We start from the raw sequence: 20,202 nt of genomic DNA, 5'->3' as shown, positions 1-20,202 counted from the left end.
TGGGTCGCTTAGAGGATGCCTTCTTGGTTACCCAAGCCTGCCAATCCATAGTTTGGTACAGATTTATTGATGACATCTTCATGATCTGGACTCACAGTGAAGAAGAACTCCAGATTTTCCTCTCCAACCTCAACTCCTTTGGTTCCATCAGATTCACCTGGTCCTACTCCAAATCCCATGCCACTTTCCTTGATGTTGACCTCCACCTGTCCAATGGCCAGCTTTACACATCCGTCCACATCAAACCCACCAACAAGCAACAGTACCTCCATTATGACAGCTGCCACCCATTCCACATCAAACGGTCCCTTCCCTACAGCCTAGGTCTTAGTGGCAAACGAATCTGCTCCAGTCCGGAATCCCTGAACCATTACACCAACAACCTGACAACAGCTTTCGCGTCCCGCAACTACCCTCCCAACCTGGTACAGAAGCAAATAACCAGAGCCACTTCCTCATCCTCTCAAACCTAGAACCTCCCACAGAAGAAACACAAAAGTGCCCCACTTGTGACAGGATGCTTTCCGGGACTGGATCAGACTCTGAATGTGGCTCTCCAGCAGGGATACGACTTCCTCAAATCCTGCCCTGAAATGAGATCCATCCTTCATGAAATCCTCCCCACTCCACCAAGAGTATCTTTCTGCCGTCCACCTAACCTTCGTAACCTCTTAGTTCATCCCTATGAAATCCCCAAACCACCTTCCCTACCCTCTGGCTCCTACCCTTGTAACCGCCCCCGGTGTAAAACCTGTCCCATGCACCCTCCCACCAGCACCTACTCCAGTCCTGTAACCCGGAAGGTGTACACGATCAAAGGCAGAGCCACGTGTGAAAGCACCCACGTGATTTACCAACTGACCTGCCTACACTGTGACGCATTCTATGTGGGAATGACCAGCAACGAAGTGTTCATTCGCATGAATGGACACAGGCAGACAGTGTTTGTTGGTAATGAGGATCACCCTGTGGCTAAACATGCCTTGGTGCAGGGCCAGCACATCTTGGCACAGTGTTACACCGTCCGGGTTATCTGGATACTTCCCACTAACACCAACCTATCCGAACTCCGGAGATGGGAACTTGCTCTTCAATATATCCTCTCTTCCCATTATCCACCAGGCCTCAATCTCCGCTAATTTCAAGTTGCCGCCACTCATACCTCACCTGTCATTCAACAACATCTTTGCCTCTGCACTTCCACCTCAACTGACATCTCTGCCCAAACTCTTTGCTTTTACAAATGCCTCCTTGTGTCCATGTATGTGCGGATGGATATGAGTGTGTGTGCGAGTGTATACCTGTCCTTTTTTCCCCCTAAGGTAAGTCTTTCCGCTCCCGGGATTGGAATGACTCCTTACCCTCTCCCTTAAAACACACATCCTTTCGTCTTTCCCTCTCCTTCCCTCTTTCCTGATGAGGCAACAGTTTGTTGCAAAAGCTTGAATTTTGTGTATATGTTTGTGTTTGTTTGTGTGTCTATCGACGTGCCAGCGCTTTCGTTTGGTAAGTCACATCATCTTTGTTTTTAGGTATATTTTTCCCATGTGGAATGTTTCCCTCTATATATATATATATATATATATATATATATATATATATATATATATATATATATATATATATATATATACATACACTCCTGGAAATTGAAATAAGAACACCATGAATTCATTGTCCCAGGAAGGGGAAACTTTATTAACACATTCCTGGGGTCAGATACATCACATGATCACACTGACAGAACCACAGGCACATAGACACAGGCAACAGAGCATGCACAATGTCGGCACTAGTACAGTGTATATCCACCTTTCACAGCAATGCAGGCTGCTATTCTCCCATGGAGACGATCGGAGAGATGCTGGATGTAGTCCTGTGGAACGGCTTGCCATGCCATTTCCACCTGGCGCCTCAGTTGGACCAGCGTTCGTGCTGGACGTGCAGACCACGTGAGACAACGCTTCATCCAGTCCCAAACATGCTCAATGGGGGACAGATTCGGAGATCTTGCTGGCCAGGGTAGTTGACTTACACCTTCTAGAGCACGTTGGGTGGCACGGGATACATGCGGATGTGCATTGTCCTGTTGGAACAGCAAGTTCCCTTGCCGGTCTAGGAATGGTAGAACGATGGGTTCGATGACGGTTTGGATGTACCGTGCACTATTCAGTGTCCCCTCGACGATCACCAGTGGTGTACGGCCAGTGTAGGAGATCGCTCCCCACATCATGATGCCGGGTGTTGGCCCTGTGTGCCTCGGTTGTATGCAGTCCTGATTGTGGCGCTCACCTGCACGGCGCCAAACACGCATACGACCATCATTGGCACCAAGGCAGAAGCGAATCTCATCGCTGAAGACGACACATCTCCATTCGTCCCTCCATTCACGCCTGTCGCGACACCACTGGAGGCGGGCTGCACGATGTTGGGGCGTGAGCGGAAGATGGCCTAACGGTGTGCGGGACCGTAGCCCAGCTTCATGGAGATGGCTGCGAATGGTCCTCGCCGATACCCCAGGAGCAACAGTGTCCCTAATTTGCTGGGAAGTGGCGGTGCGGTCCCCTACGGCACTGCGTAGGATCCTACGGTCTTGGCATGCATCCGTGCGTCGCTGCGGTCCGGTCCCAGGTCGACGGGCATGTGCACCTTCCGCCGACCACTGGCGACAACATCGATGTACTGTGGAGACCTCACGCCCCACGTGTTGGGCAATTCGGCGGTACGTCCACCCGGCCTCCCGCATGCCCACTATATGCCCTCGCTCAAAGTCCGTCAACTGCACATACGGTTCACATCCACGCTGTCGCGGCATGCTACCAGTGTTAAAGACTGCGATGGAGCTCCGTATGCCACGGCAAACTGGCTGACACTGACGGCGGCGGTGCACAAATGCTGCGCAGCTAGCGCCATTCGACGGCCAACACCGTGGTCCCTGGTGTGTCTGCTGTGCCGTGCGTGTGATCATTGCTTGTACAGCCCTCTCGCAGTGTCCGGAGCAAGTACGGTGGGTCTGACACACCGGTGTCAATGTGTTCTGTTTTCCATTTCCAGGAGTGTATATATATATGCAAGTGCAGAGGCAAAGATGTTGTTGAATGACAGGAGAGGTATGAGTGGTGGCAACTTGAAATTAGCGGAGATTGAGGCCTGGTGGATAACAGGAAGAGAGGATATATTGAAGAGCAAGAGCATATTTAAATATGTCTGCTTGTGTCTGTATATGTGTGGATGGATATGTGTGTGTGTGCGAGTGTATACCCGTCCTTTCTTCCCCCTAAGGTAAGTCTTTCCGCTCCCGGGATTGGAATGACTCCTTACCCTCTATCGACCTGCCAGCACTTTCGTATGGTAAGTCACATCATCTTTGTTTTTAAATATATTTTTCCCGCGTGGAATGTTTCCCTGTATTATATATATATATATATATATATATATATATATATATATATATATATATATATATATATATATATATATATATATATATATATATATATATAGTGTCCCTGTCCATCTGAATGTTACTAGAATAATCAGTTCTTGAACATACCGGGTGAAGAAAAATTTGCACTTGCAGACTTTGCAGTATGATTCCTCACATACTAGCAGTACAAAAATGTCTCTCACAAAATTTCATCCTGCCCATATTTCTAGCAGTAAATAGACATTAAAGGTTGGCAATCTGGCAACATTGTTATCACAAGTATACTCACTACTTCTGTCAGCACATGAGAATACTGCTGTGCAGTTGGTGCAGTGGACAGCATTTTGGGTTAGCATGCAGGAGGCTAAGAGTTTGGTTCTCAGTTACACTAATTTGTTTTTATTTGCTAGTTTCATTCTGTCATATAATACTGTAGTATACATCATTTCTGAAGCCTCTTGTATCCAACATGTACACAGTATAGTGTTTTGTTATGGTGAACATAATGAAAACGTGGTCAAACAAGTAATAAATAGACAGTTGAAACAAATCTGTCTTAGAACAGATTATCTAAAAAAACAATATCAGTTTTTGGATGTTGAAGAGGATTGCATGGTTAAATAACTTAACAACCACTAGACATTTATACTACACCCGGTATGTCTGTTCAGATGTACACACTAGCAACCAGTGATAATAATAATTCCCATATTAATGCCCACATGACATTTATAAAAGAAACCATTGACCTCAGAGCAGGTGCTTGAAGGTGACCCCTGCATGTCCAAACGTTTTGTGACCCTCTGGATCACATAGCTCCAGACTCTTCACAACATGGTTGCATCCACAGATACAAGAGCAGCATGAACACACACTGTCAGTTCTTTCACATGTGTCAGTGGAGTAGAATACACATTCTCCTTCAAGTGTCTCCACAGGAATAAATCCAGGGGATTTTGGTCAGATGTACGCAGAGGCCACATAACTGGACCTCCCAAACTGAGCCATCTCCCTCGAAAATTTCTGTCTAAATACCATCGCACATTAATTCTAAAATGAGGAGGTGCAACACCATGTTGGAACTGTAACCTCTGCTAAGCATGAAGTGGAACATTTTCCAGTGCTTCAGGCAAATAGTTTGAGAGGAACGCATGATATGTTCATGTAGTCAGTGGGTCAGGCAACGGGTAGGAACCCAAACTCCTGTCTCCCAGTATTCTGGCCCAGACAATGATGCCAAAGAGAACTTTATATCAACAGGCTTGGGTGATGTTCAGATTAACGTCAGACCAATGGTGGGCATTGTGTATTTTGAAAGAACCCTCATGAGTGAATACTGCTTTATCTGACCACATCAAAGTGTTTATGAAGTTGTCATTGGTTTCCTGTTGTTGGAATCATTCACAGGTGTTGTGTTAAAGAGTAATGATAGGGGTGCAGCCCATGCTCTTGCAGCACATCAGTGACTGTGCATTGTGAGACAAGCAGTTGCCTTGCTACAATACATGTACTTCACTGGGTCCTTGGTTTATGATCTCCAGAATAGCTTCTCAGTAACTGGAGTGTGGCAAGGTCATGGATGACATCTATCACACAATGGTGGGAGAGAAGTTGTTCCTGAAGGTGAAACTCCAGATGACAAAACGTATTTTTATCAGGATGATGTTGACCAGGATACCTAGCAGCACTCTCATGAGTGACAACACCAGCCTGGTTATCAGGTGCACCAAGGATCAGAAGCATATCCATGTATTCATTGTTTGTTTATGCCATTATCTCTGCCATGTGGGTTTGAGTAACGCAAGAAGAAAATACTATGTGTGTATGAATGTACATGGAGTCTGTCATGGACACTTTACTCTGATAGCAGCTAGTCCCTGTATGGCAGTGGCCTGTTCAACCCAGTGTGCATCACCTCTCTTATAGCTTTTGTTCTGCATGATTTATCCCAATACTGCTAATTCTGAAATGTTTGTTTTTGAAGCACATTGCTTCCCTAATGACAATGGGCATGATGTTTCCACATCTCCATCATTTATAACAATAATAATATTACAGTATTTGGAATACACTACTGGCCATTAAAATTGCTACTCCACGAAGAAGATGTGTGACAGACGTTAAATTTAACTGACAGGAAGAAGATGCTGTGATATGCAAATGATTAGTTTTTCAGAGCATTCACATAAGGTTCGCACCGGTGGCGACACCTACAACGGGCTGGCATGAGGAAAGTTTCCAACCAATTTCTCATACACAAACAGCAGTTGACCGGTGTTGCCTGGTGAAACGTTGTTGTGATGCCTCATGTAAGGAGGAGAAATGTGTACCATCACATTTCCGACTTTGATAAAGGTCAAATTGTAGCCTATCACAATTGTGGTTTATCGTATTGTGACATTGCTGCTCACATTGGTCGAGATCCAATGACTGTTAGCAGAATATGGATCGGTGGGTTCAGGAGGGTAATACAGAATGCCGTGCTGGATCCCAAAGGCCCCGTATCACTAGCAGTCAAGATGACAGGCATCTTATCCGCATGGCTGTAATGGATCGTGCAGCCACATCTCGATCCATGAGTCAACAGATGGGGACTTGTGCAAGACAAGAAAAATCTGCACAGTTCAACAATGTTTGCAGTAGCATGGACTATCAGCTCAGAGACCATGGCTGCGGTTACCCTTGATGCTGCATCACAGACAGGAGTGCCTGCAATGGTGTACTGAACGGCAAACCTGGGAGCATGAATGACAAAACGTCATTTTTTCGGATGAATCCAGGTTCTGTTTACAGCATCATGATGGTCGCATCCATGTTTGGCGACATCGCGGTGAACACACATTGGAAGCGTGTATTCATCATCGCCATACTGGCGTATCACCCAGTGTGATAGTATGGGGTGCCATTGGTTACACGTCTCGGTCACCTCTTGTTCACATTGACGGCACTTTGAACAGTGGCTGTTACATTTCAGATGTGTTACAACCTGTAGCTCTACCCTTCACTCAATCCCTGCGAAACCCTAGATTTCAGCAGGATAATGCACGACCAAGTGTTACAGGTCCTGTATGAGCCTTTCTGGATACAGAAAATGTTCAACTGCTGCCCTGGCCAGCATATTCTCCAGATCTCTCACCAATTGAAAATGTCTGGTCAATGGTGGCCGAGCAACCAGCTTGTCACAATAAGCCAGTCACTACTCTTGATGAACTGTGGTATCGCGTTGAAGCTGCATGGGCAGCTGTACCTGTACATGCCATCCAAGCTCTGTTTGACTCAATGCCCAGGCGTATCAAGGCTGTTATTATGACCAGAGATGGTTATTCTGGGTACTGATTTCTCACGATATATGCTCCCAAATTGCATGAAAATGTAATCACATGTCAGTTCTAGTATAATATATTTGTCCAATGAACACCGTTTATCATCTGCATTTCTTCTTGGAGTAGCAATTTTAATGGCCAGTAGCATACATGGAGATACTTACTAAAGAACATGCACTTATCAGACTCACTGTTGAAAGGCATAGTTAGTGGTTCCATGGTGATAATCCATACAAATGGTAACCGAGTTTTGACATTATTTGCAAAGTACATTGCTAGCCCTAATGATGACATAAGGCTGCAATGAAATGTAATTGATCTGAGCATGCTAAGAATAACAGTTGGACTAATTGATGTGACCAATGGGGGGAGGATACATAGAAAACAGGTTTGGAATCTAGTAGATGCAGGGGAGTAAAATAGTTCACATCCACAACAGGCAAAAGACTGTTTTGAAAGATGACCATTCAGATACTACCTTCATAAATAGATTGTACTTCCATTTCTGTGTTTGTAGTACATAAGCACAAATGTTTGTAGAAGACCCACTGTAATTACTGTATGACAATTAAAACACCAGATATCATACCATGCATATTACATGTAGTAAATGAAACAAATACGCCTTGGCCCAGAATCGAACGCTTGTCCTCCTGCAGGCTAACCCATAACACTATCCACTGCATCAACTCCACAGCGCTTCTCCTATATGCTGACAGAGGTAGTTAACATACATGTGATAATGATGTAGCCAGACTGGCAATCTTTAACATTCATTTACTGCCAAAAATGTTCGCAAGATGAAATTTTGTGAGAGACATTTTTGTATTGCTAGTATGTGTGGAATTGTGCTGTAAAGTCCAAGTGCACAAATTCTTCTTCATCCCATATAATGTAACTGGACAGATAAAAAATCTACTCACTGAGTGACACTAGGTGGCAGAGGAACACACTTATAAAAGGTATTAAAGTTTGTAAGCTTTTGGAGCCAGTGGCTCCTTCTTCTGGCAGAAGGGTTGAAGCAGAAGAAATAGGGGTGAAGGAAAGGGAATGATTAGGTTTAGGAAAAGGGGTAGAGTGGGGGGGAGGGTGAAAAATAGACACATGATAAATAAAAGGGAGTGAATAAAGGAATAGTTGCTGTGAAGAAATGCTGAGACTGAATAAATTAATGCAAATTAAGGCCAGGCGGGTGTTAACAACCAGGGACATAGGGACATTTTGTAGCACCAGTTCCCACATGCAGAGTTCTGAGAAACTGGTGTCCAAGAGAAGAACCCAGATTGCACACATGGAGAAACAAGCACTGAGGTCACGACTGTCATGTTGTAGAGCATGCTCTGCAACAGGATACTGTGTGTTGCACCTATGCCCATTCATCCTAATAACCTTGTTCACTGATAACGTGGTACATGCTCATGTAAAAGGCTGAACAGTGTTCACATAACAGCTAATATAAGACATGCATTGTTTCACAGGTGGCTCTCCATTTGATAGGATATGTTTTGCTATTTACAGGGCTGGAAAAGGTGGTGATAGGAGGATGCATAGGGTATGTTTTACAGCAGGGACAGGGACTTACCCTATGCACCCTCCTACCACCACCTGTACCAGCACTGTAATTGGAAAAAAACATGTCTATCAAAGGGAGAGCCACCTGTTTAAAAAACTTACAACAATAAAAAAAAATTAAAAGAAGCCTACAACAATAATCACTCAAACATTTATATCATATAAAAGTTTGAAGTAAATTGTCACAAACTTTTCAATGTTTTTGGTAACGACATTAAACTACAACTTGTCTTCATATAGATGTATAGATTTTGTGAATTTTTTTATATACTGTATACATTTAAAAATATATAGTCTATGTGTGCCTGAACATTTATTACATTATCGTGTATAGACTTGAACTAAATTGGACAAGAACTTTCTGATATGTTTGCTAATTAAACCTTTCCTTTAGTAAAAATTTGAAGTAAATTGTTCAAGAACTTTTGAAGATTTTTGGTAACAATTTTGAACTACAACTTGTTTTTATATAGATAAACCAAATCTGACGTACATAACTTTCTCAAACATTTTGGGAAAATATGACATTGAGGAAACTGCATGACAGTTAATTAGGTCCTTTCTATCACACTTCTTATAAATAATGAGAAATTTTAACCAGTCTGAAGTAATCCATGTGTTAACAATGTGTTGTGACAATGCCACAACATTTAACAGTGCCACCACAACAGTACGCGCAAACGGTGATAGAGGCACTCCGCAACTCGGCTGAGCGCGGGAGCGCCACCTAGCTACGAACGGCGCCGGCCGCATGTCACGGCACGGAGTCGAATAAGAGATACTGAGTTGTTATCATATAACGAGCTATTGTTCCTAAGTGAGAGTGTTTGAATATCCACGCAATTATTGGTGATTAAAGGTTATAACACTTTTTGGCGATGAGGATGGGATATTTTCACTGCATTGTGGATTTGTGTGCTCATGACGGGGCAGACATGGAACAGCTTATGCAAGCGCTCATTGAACAACAAACACAGCTGACGGCTGCTATTCAGGCGTTGTCGATGTCACTTACTCATCATCTGTCTTCCTCTTCTCCGCCCCCATTCCCTCCTTACGACAAGGCCGCTGAAGACTGGGAGGATTATGAGAAGCGTTTGCGGCAACACTTCTTGGCTTTCGGCATTGTCGACGCTCCTATGTGTAAGTCGTTATTTCTATCTTGGATTTCCCCACGGATCTATCAGCTGCTATCTCAGTTAGACCCTCTGTGGGAACCTGCCTCTCTGTCCTTCCAAGAAATGTGTGACTTATTGTCTAACTATTACCGAAAAAACATCCACGTCGTTGCCGCCCGCGTGGCGTTCTACCGGTGTCGTAAACAGCCCCATCAATCGTACCGGGCTTGGACGGTGGAACTACACGGTCTGAGTAGGAAATGTCTGTTTGTCACGGACACTCATCATGAGTCTTATGCTGATTCAATGGTTAGGGATGCTATTCTACGGCTTGCTCCTGATAAAGAAGTTCGGCAATGTGCCCTACAACTGCCAAACCCCTCGTTGTCGAAAGTTCTAAGTATCGCTCAATCCTTTGAAGTGTCTCACGCTGCTGGCGCGCAAATAGATGCGTGGTGTGATGTAGGCACTGTACAGTCAACTTTCAACGTGGACAATTTGCCTGTTTCACAGGAGAACGAAGATGTGGCAGTGGTTCACTCGCATAAACAACGTCGCGTTGGGCCGCAACGCTCGCAGCGAAAACAGCAACCATAGAAGCAGGTTCCTCCTGCACTTCCTTCTTGTCCCTGTTGTTTCATACAGCATGACAGGGTCGCGTGCCCAAAACATTGTGCCACGTGTAATTCATGTAGGAAAAAAGGCCACATTGCTTCTGTGTGTCAGTCCCCTAAAGTTCCTGTTGACGAGGACAAGGCATCAGACATGGATGTTAACTGTGTGCTTTCTCAGCCAAATAAGTTGTTTGTTACTGTTCGTGTTCTGGATAAACACATTCGCATGCAAGTGGACACTGGATCTGCAGTAACTCTCATTAATTCTCGCACGTATTTGGAGTTGGGCTCTCCTCCCTTGTCTCCAGTTATGCGATTCTGAGAACTTACAATAAACAGAAAATTCTTATCATTGGCCAGTTTGATGCTTCCACTGCCTACAAGTCTGTTGTTAGGCCCCTCACGTTTAATGTGGTGGATCATGCGGGCACTGAAAACCTGTTTGGTTACGATGCTTTCCAGTTGTTCGGGTTCTCCATTGATGATGATGTGCACCTCATATCTGAGGATATTCCGTATCAACAGCTGGATGGATTGTGTTCTGAATTTTCGTCCGTGTTCTCTGCTGGTCTGGGTCGTGCCAAGGATTTTGAAGCCCACATTACTCTTAAACCTACAGCTCACCCTAAGTTTTTCCGGGCACGCCCTATTCCAGTGGCGTTGCGTGCACCTGTCGAGGCTGAGATAGACAGGTTAACAGCTTCAGGGATTCTCCTTCCTGTTACCTCCAGTGAATGGGCATCACCAATCGTGGTGGTTTCTAAACCAAACGGAGTCTGCGATTGTGTGGTGATTTTAAAGCCACTGTCAACGCTCAGAACCTCATTGACACTTATCCTCTTCCCCGTCCTGAGGAGTTATTTACCAAGCTCGCTGGGGGCCAGTTCTTTTCCAAACTTGACTTATCAGAGGCGTACCATCAGTTGCCATTGGATGCTTCTTCCAAGGAATTTCTCGTCGTCAACACTCCTTGTGGGTTGTATCAGTACCAGCGGTTACCATTTGGCGTCGCTAGTGCGCCGGCCATTTTTCAGCGGTTTTTGGAACAGCTCACGGCTTCCGTTCCCGGCTGCATAAACTATCTGGATGACATTGTTGTCACGGGGGCCTCCACTGAGGAGCACCTTCGCAATTTGCGTTCACTGTTTCGGGTTTTGCATTCAGCTGGGTTGAGGTGCAATCCGGACAAGTCACAGTTCTTCCAACCCTCCATTGCGTATCTTGGTTTCCACTTGTCCCATGAGGGTATACGTCCTCTACGTCAGCACGTTGCGGCCATTAACGCTCTACCCCGGCCGTCTACGGTCAAAGAACTTCAGGTGTTTCTAGGCAAGATTGCTTATTATCATAAATTCATTCCATCCGCGGTGACGGTAGCTCATCCTCTGCATCAGCTGTTACGCAAAAACATCCCTTTCTGTTGGTCCGACGAGTGTGAGCAGGCTTTTGTCTGCCTGAAGGCTCATTTGCAGTCGGTGCCTTGTCTTGCCACATTCCGTCCGGGTCAGCACTTGGTTCTGGCAACTGACGCGTCACAGTATAGCCTAGGGGCTGTTCTCGCCCATCGGTATGAGGATGGGTCAGAACGACCCATCGCCTATGCTTCCAAGACCCTCAACGATGTGCAACGGCATTACTCTCAAATCGAAAAGGAGGCGCTCGCTATCATTTATGCTCTAAAAAAGTTCAGCATTTTTTTTGTATGGTTCTAAGTTTCACCTCATCACCAACCACAAGCCGCTGGTCCCTCTGTTCAGCCCATCGGTGTCGCTTCCGGATAAGGTAGCTCACCGCCTGCAACGTTGGGCCTCATACTTGTCTCGTTTTCACTATGAGGTTCACTATCGCCCCACGGCCCAGCACGCCAACGCTGACACATTGTCGCGATTGCCGATGGGCCCCGACCCAGTTTTCAATCATGATGAACTACTCTGCTTCCACATTGATGAGGAAGAACGTCGTGCGGTCAAGGGTTTTCCACTTACAGGTTCGCAGGTCGCGCCGGCTATGGCACAGGACCCGGTCCTGCGTCAGGTGATCGGTTTTGTTCAACGGGGTTGGCCGGACAGGACCAAGGGCCAGGCATCGGATCCCCTTCGCAACTACCATGCCTTGTGCCTTCGTCTGTCTGTTCCTGACGGTGTTGTTCTTCTGGCCATGGATGGCGCATCTCCACGGGTCGTGGTGCCAGCCTCTCTTCACAAAGATGTTCTCAAACTGTTGCATGAAGGCCATTGGGGTATTTCTCGGACAAAGTCCCTGGCCCGCAGGCACGGTTATTGGCCCGGTATTGATTCCGACATCGCCCACATGGTTGCTGCGTGTGGTCAGTGTGCTCAACAACTGGCTGCACCTCGTACAATGCCCTCTCCGTGGCCTGATCCGGCGCAGCCATGGGAACGGGTGCACGCTGACTTTGCTGGCCCCTTCCTCGGTACTTATTAGCTACTGTTGATTGATGCCTTCTTGAAGTTTCCGTTTGTTGTTCGATGTCCGCCGCCCACCACTGCGGCGACGACACTGTCTTTGTCCAAAATCTTTGCGCTAGAAGGTCTTCCATCCATGATCGTCACGGACAATGGCCCTCAGTTCTCTTCGCAGGCCTTCTGTGATTTTTGTACTGGACAAGGGATTCATCATGTTACAGCACCGCCCTTCCATCCGCAATCGAATGGGGAGGTCGAGTGCCTTGTCCGCACTTTCAAAAGCCAGATGAAAAAATTCCTTTGTGATTTTTCCACAGATGACGCTCTGCTGCAATTTCTGAGTTCTTATCGCCTCACGCCTCTGGGTGATCACAGCCCTGCTGAACTCTTGCATGGCCGCCAACTGCGCACTCTACTGCACCTGCTTCACTCTGTCAGGCCTTGTGCTGTGTCCCCTAGTGCGGGAAAATACTCGGTAGGTGCCGACATGTGGGCACGAGGGTATGGATCTCGCCCTAAATGGATTCCAGGGGTGGTCAAGGCTCTTCGCGGCTGCCGGCTTTGTGAAATATGTACGGACGACGGCATGGCTGTTCGCCATTACGACCAGATGTGCCCACGAGTGGTGGCCACGCCGGTGCCACCGCCCCTTCCTTCGCCTCCACCAGCCCGAGAAGCCAGTCCTGTTGCTGCTGCCGATCTACCGTACGTGTTGATGCAGCCAACGTTGCTACTGCTTCCGAGTATGCCAGAACCGGCCCCAATCACAACGCCGCCTTCTCCAGGACCCATCTCGCTGGAGCACACCCCCGGGTCCACGACACCTATGGATGCTGCTCCGGAGTTTTCACCCATCATCTCGTCCAGGAGGCATGTTCCACGAACGAGCTTCCGTCCTGGACATTTTGGACCATACTCTCATGTCTCCCCGCGGGATCTTCTCAGGGCCTCAAAAGAGGCCATGGATGTCTCCGCACTGTCCATGTCTCCAAGGAAGTGAGTGGTGTTTTTTTTTCATGTGGGGAAAAGTGTTGTGACAGTGCCACAACATTTAACAGTGCCACCATGACAGTACATGCAAACAGCGATAGAGGCGCTCCGCAACTCGGCTGAGCGTGGGAGCGCCACCTAGCTACGAACGGCGCCGGCCGCATGTCACGGCACAGAGTCGAATAAGAGATACTGAGTTGTTATCATGTCTAAGTGAGAGTGTTTGAATATCCACGCAATTATTGGTGATTAAAGGTTATAACACAATGCACCATATTTATCGGATGTCAGAGTTCCAAATATTCCATGAAATTTTGGGTAAAATGCCAGATTTCAATAATTCACCGCCATGATATTTTAGTGCACATTCTTCTGGCCATCTTTAGGTGTACAGTGGCAAAAGTATGTTGAATACTCCTACTTAAAACTGTGTTTGCCCTCATAGTATTGTGATGACAAGTAGCTGACACACACAAGATCTAGCAATGTATGTGCAGTGACAGGTGAGGAAGGCGTGCATGTGCCAGCGAGGCTTTAAATGCATAGCTCAGCGTAGTTCTGCCAGTATACACCTGAAGAGGACTCTGCACAAAATATTGTGTCTGTAAGTTATGGACATCTGGCAGAAAATTTCATGGAACTATCTGCATGCCAGGAAAGTTTTAATTTCACTCCTTATAACCGCTTAACCATTTGTAGAACATTTTCAGTATATCCCAGGTTTAGAATGTGTTTACAACCTTGCATCTAACTGATATGTTGATAGAAATTATTCAGCACCAGGATATAAATTTTTGTGTTTGTAAACACACGACTCAAGAAGCTTTATACAATGACCATGATAACCAATAATTTTTTTTTCAGACACTATGCTTGAAATTAGAGATCCATAAGCTGATACAATGATAGAGATCTCCACCTCTGTATATAAGATTAAAAAAAATGATTTACATTAGTGAAACCTGACATTGTCAGGAAGGAGATGATGATCTTAATGTAGTTTATTAAACAAATTTTTTAAAGCAAAAACATTTTGATGCCAAACAACAATATTCTTATTCAGCTGAACTGGAATAGGAAAATTGCTGTCTAGTCATTAAAAACTTTTTGCTTTAAAAATTTTTGTTTAATTAATGCTTTACAATGGGGGATATGAAGGAGGAAATTTGTCACACGCTTAATGTCATTCAGTCACTTCTGGCTGAGATTGCTGTGTAGAAATTCAAAAATATGGTTTGTCTATCATAATAATTATACATTTTTTATAATCTGTATTTTAATAAGACAACTATAAAGTTACTGAAAAACATTTGAGTAAACTGTTTTAATAATTTCACTTGAATTAAAAAATATATTTTGTATTTACAGATTTTGTAACTAATGAAGATCTTATGGAAGAGCTCAACAGGCATTTTGTGGAACTTTCACCTTTTCTTCTGGACTACAATTATACAGCACCACAGGCATTACACCAAAAAATTGGAATAGAAGTGCTACAGTTCTATGTTGGTGAACAGCCCTTATCAACAAATACTGCTGATGAGATAGTACAGGTCACAAACAATTTATTTAATAAACCTACAGAAACATCTCATTAAGATTTTGAAAGATGCACAAATGTTCTGTATTTTTCTCTTTGTGTATGTAATTGTTTACAGGCTCCTGTTAAACATGTCACTTCTGTTTGAAGTTGTTTGTAACTTAATTCTCAGCTAAATGATGTTCAGTGAGAGTTGTTGAGTTCATCATTTTGTGTATTAATACCACTGCGTAGAATTCGCTTAAGAGTCGTCATTTATGAATATTTTAATGTTGATTTTCTATTAGATAGTTCTGATTGAGGACACTGATAATTATTATCATCATGCTATGATTTGACTCCCACAGTAAAGTTCCCAATGAGCTTTGAGTGTAAGTCATTTGTCAGTGTACCTAATGGCAAGCAGTTTGCTTGGTTTTAGTTACTTCATTTTTATAATGATACCAGGTGTTGTATGAGTGATTTAGGCTGTACAGTACTGTCCTGCAGAATTTAATTTATGCAGAAACTTGCTCGAATTCAATATCTAATGACCTATTTAAGTCTGTACCTGAACAAGAAAGCTTCATAAAAAGCTCCTTTTACTGCTTGTGCAGTAGTTTACTCTACTTATTCAGTGTACTTACCTAACAGGAAGTTTGAATAAAAGTGCCTTCTGTTACAATTTTTTTGTTTTATTAAATTACGTGATGCATACATAATATTTGTTAGACAATTTTCAACTGAAGATGGGCCCACACGGTCTGAAACTCATTGTGTAATTTAAAAAAAAAAAAAAAAAAAAAAATTGGGTGTGAAGGTGTTCTTATTCAAACTTGTTCTGCATTGAACACAGTCATGTTCACAGCTGCAAAATACATACAAAATGAAATACCTTTCTAATTTCCCACCAAGTAACCAGCAGGCACACACAAAAAAGAAAAAAAGCTCATTAGCTTTCTGAATAAATCCTTTGTTGAGCTATAACACACACACACACACACACACACATACACACACACACACACACACACACACACACACACACCACTGTGCCTCTGCATTGTGTCAGCTGATTGTGTGTCAGCTGGCACAATGTACAGGCACTGGTGTGTGTGTATTTGTACTCTAATTTGACAAAGGCTTTATTCTAAAAGCTAGCAATTTTTCTTCCTCTTTTGTCTGTCCCACAATTGTAGACTGCTGCATGTACTGCCTTGTAGGCACATTTGGCCAGTGGGAGCATTGCTAAGATTTAATCTATGAGTGGTGTTTGTTTCTGTAATAGTAAAAAGAAATACTTCCATTTCTTTAAGTAATAACTTTTTTTGTATTCTCTTAATTTTTATTGAATCATCATGTGCATAACAGATGAGAAGTCTCCAAAACATGAAAAGTAAGGCACCTCTCACAATACATATATTCTCATTTCTTAATACAATCTCTACATAAAAATTATTTTGATTTAGTTGTTTCCAGTAAGTGATTTACAGTAGTTTGCAACTATATTGTCTGGATACATGATGATGATGTGGGAACGCAGCTGAATTGTCAACTTTTTAGTTTCACAATTACTGCAATTTTTTCTGTATAAAGAAATGCTTTCCATAATAACAAATAAGCTACCTAAAAACTTTCCTCATTCACAGCTGACAAAACTAATAATAAGAAATAAAATAGTAATTTTTGTCAAAAGGATAATTCACTTGAAAAAACTGTGAAAATACCAGATGACAGATTGATAGGCACGTTTTACCTTCAGGAGCCAAAATTCCAATAAACACCTACAAAGGTAGAAAAATCTATAATTTGTCAATCAGAGATATTGGATTTTCTCTCAAGGAGTAAAAAAAGATAGGTTTTGGAAGTCTGGAATCAGAGGCAGATTAGTCAGACTTCAGATCATCAGATTCTGTCTCTTACCTCCCTCCAGGAAAGAAACTGACAGGTCCTAAAACTAGACAACTGTTTCTTTCTGCAAGTAAGCAAATCTGTCACGAATATTGGAATTTCACCTTCTAACGATAAGTATGCTGTTACCCAGCCATTCTGTGCCTTTATATTTATCTAAAGTAATCATTTGTAAGACTAAATATGTTTGGCTTCAGTTTTTTGTAATACACAAGAAAATTGCTCAAGGTACAGAGCGATTCTTGTTCATTAACAGTTGCATATTGTCTGCATCTGCTTGCTTAATATTTACAGAAGTACACATATAATGTCATAGGGTTAGACTATTTGGAATGCAGTAAGAATGGAAGCCTATTTACATTGAATATATCATCCTCTATTTGGTGAGGGAATTAATGCTAAATGACAAAACTAGCAACCAATGATTAGGGGTTTAGTGCCCATTTGTCCCACCTTTTTTTAATTGCTTTTTTCACTTCTGACAATGTGTAGGCAAAACGTTCAAAGTTGTGGTGTTGTTTGGATCTATGTTAAGTTACATGTACTCTATAATTGGCTAAGTACATCGCATTTTCGGTCAGAGAAACGCTGTTGTGTACCAATAGGCATCAGCAAAATGGTAAAGGAGGGGAGGAGGGGGGGGCGGCAAGACACCCACCGGTCCCCTTCTGTATTCTTGTTGGGTGTAGACTTTTTATTCACTGCAGAATTCTGACACCTTTCTACAAATCAGTTGTTTGGAAATACTGTGTCTTTAGCCGTGACCATATAGCCATTCATGGAAAATTAAGCTACTTCCTTAACATAGCGGAACAGGGAAGGAAGATTAGGGCCCTCAAGGCTGAAATGGATAGTGCTATGGAGGAACTGATGAGGTTAAGGGGGGAGAAGGGTGAAGACAGTGGGAAATGGTAGCAAGGAACAGGGGCCACAGAAAAAGAACAGTATCTGACAGTTTCATCATTGGCACAGACAATAGATTTGCCTTGCTACCTCAATCAACTAAGGAAGAGGCTCATGTAGTTTTAAGTGTAGTCAGCACTCAACAGACTTTCACTAGGAAACCAACTGTTTCAAAAAAGTAGGAAGTAGGAGGAAAGTTCTGTTGTTAGGTATTAGCTATGGAAGAAGTGTGGGCCAGACCTTGGAGGAAAAATTAGGTGACAGATACCATGTCATAAGTATTTTCAAGCCCAGTGCATGTCTTAGCCAAGTGATAAGGCATGTGGGATCATTGTGCAAAGATTTTACAAAGCAGGATCATGTAGCAGTAGGGGATGGAGTGGGAAACAGTATTCATAGGGATCAGGGCTACGACATTGAGTGTGACCTGGTAAAAATAGCATCTTCAATGAACCACACAAATGGCTTGGTTCCTGCCATCATGTGGTTTGACTGGCCCCAATTGAACAGCTCTGTCAGAAGGGTCAATATGGAGCTAGATCAGCTGCTTCAGGCGGCTACTTTGTCAGGCGTATGTTTGGTTCCTGTATGGTATTAGTAGGTGGGACTTCACAAGACATGGCCTGCGTCTCAATAGGAAAGGGAAGGGTAAACTAGCTGGGATGATAGCAAAATCTTGAGGGGGGGGGGGGGGGGGCACTGAAACTCATGGGAGTTAGGAGTTTAGGCTAATATCAGTGTCCAGTCATCCAACATTGATTGAAATTAAGCTTAATGAGAAACTCAGAGAGGCAGTACTACAAGATTCTCATAACAGTACAGTAAAAAATAATGTTATTATATTGGATCAGAATATCAGGGGTTTAAGAGCTTTTTGTTTGTTTAGAAGTTTTAGAAATTGAGGATGGAATAGATGTACTATGCCTGTCTGAACATCATATAATCACAGGTATGGAAATGGTAAATGTAGGTGGATATAAGCTTTCACCACATGTAAGTACAGACTCTATGGAGAGCGAAGGAGTTCCCATATATGTTAAAATCTGTCATAGTATGAAAAATGTGGAAACTAAATATTTTTGTCTAGAGCGACATACAGAAGCATGTGCATGTGAGCTTAAACTGAATAATGGCACTTTTATAATTGTAGCTGTGTATAGATCCCCTTTCGGAAATTTTCAACTACTTTAGAAAAACTTGGATTCTTTGATGTGCTATCTATCAGACAGAGGGAAGCAAATTTATTTTTGTGGGGATTTAAATGTACATTTCTGAAAGAGTCTGATAGAAAGCTTTTCATACACCCAAGATAAATTTAACCAAATAAAAACTTTTCTTGTTAAGAATGATCATGATGCACAGCTAGTTACAGTATATGACATAGCTCCGTACAGTAATGCAAAACAGTCCTCCAAAACAATGCGTTCTATTAATCATTGAACAATTTAAAATTTTAGGGAATGCTTGCAACAGTTAGACTGGGATGAAGTGTACAGGGAACCTGATGCTAATTTAAAATTTAACCTATTCATGATACCTTTGTGAGTATATCTGAAACCAGTTACCCTAAGAAAACAGTGAAACATAACTGTAGGAAACCATGTAAAATGCCATGGCTTACTAAAGGGATAAAAATATCTTGTAAATGGAAAAGGGAACTGTATCTTATAGCTAGGAGGAGTAATGATCCCAAAACAGTGAAACATTATAAAAACTACTGCACTGTATTAAGAAAAGTTTTTAAGAAGTTCAGAAGTATGTGCATTATGTCTGAAATTAGCACTTCTGATAATGAAATTCAAACAATTTGGAATATTGTTAAAAGGGAATCAGGGGAATCGAGAGCATAGGAAGACTGAATTTCTATCAAACTCAGTGAAAAGTTGCAGTATCATGAAAAAGAATGTTGCTTTTCACCATATAGCAGAGATTCTGAGTCACAGCAATGCCCAACAAAAAGACTTTCACAATTAAAGCTTTCTGAAATCAAGCCCTCTGTCAATAATAGATGACAGACACACATACACATACACACACACAAACTCGTGCAAACACAACTTGCACACATGACTGCATCTCAGGCAGCTGAAACCAAACTGCCAATGAAAAGTTTGTTAACAAGAAGTCAGAAGTAGAAAACATTTTTAATAATCATTTTTAAGTGTTGTAGTGATAAAAAGGATCCAGCTAATCATTGGAAAATGCATGGTAGTATATGATAATATCTATGCAGTTTGATAAAATTAAAATTCAACTCATGTCTACTACTGAAATTAGGGAAGTAATAAATTCACTCAAAAGTAAAAGCTCACATGGAATTGACAGCATCAGCAGAGTACTAAAGGCTTGTGCTCAACAAATAAGTAGGATTCTCAGCCACTGAAACACTCACTGAAACA

General features: G+C 43.0%; 1 protein-coding gene across 1 annotated transcript in view; it reads left to right on the top strand.

The window, feature by feature from the left end:
• Nucleotides 1–20,202, top strand: part of LOC126448043 (venom carboxylesterase-6-like) — a 199,496-nt gene that overhangs the window by 120,616 nt on the left and 58,678 nt on the right. Inside the window, exon 7 of the mRNA XM_050090994.1 lies at nucleotides 14,839–15,023. Within this exon, the coding sequence (XP_049946951.1) occupies nucleotides 14,839–15,023 (185 nt within the window). The remainder of the gene's footprint in view (nucleotides 1–14,838; nucleotides 15,024–20,202) is intronic.

The sequence above is a fragment of the Schistocerca serialis genome, chromosome 1 (assembly GCF_023864345.2).
Source record: "Schistocerca serialis cubense isolate TAMUIC-IGC-003099 chromosome 1, iqSchSeri2.2, whole genome shotgun sequence".
Lineage (NCBI taxonomy): Eukaryota > Metazoa > Arthropoda > Insecta > Orthoptera > Acrididae > Schistocerca > Schistocerca serialis.
This window is presented reverse-complemented; position numbering and strand designations above follow the sequence as displayed.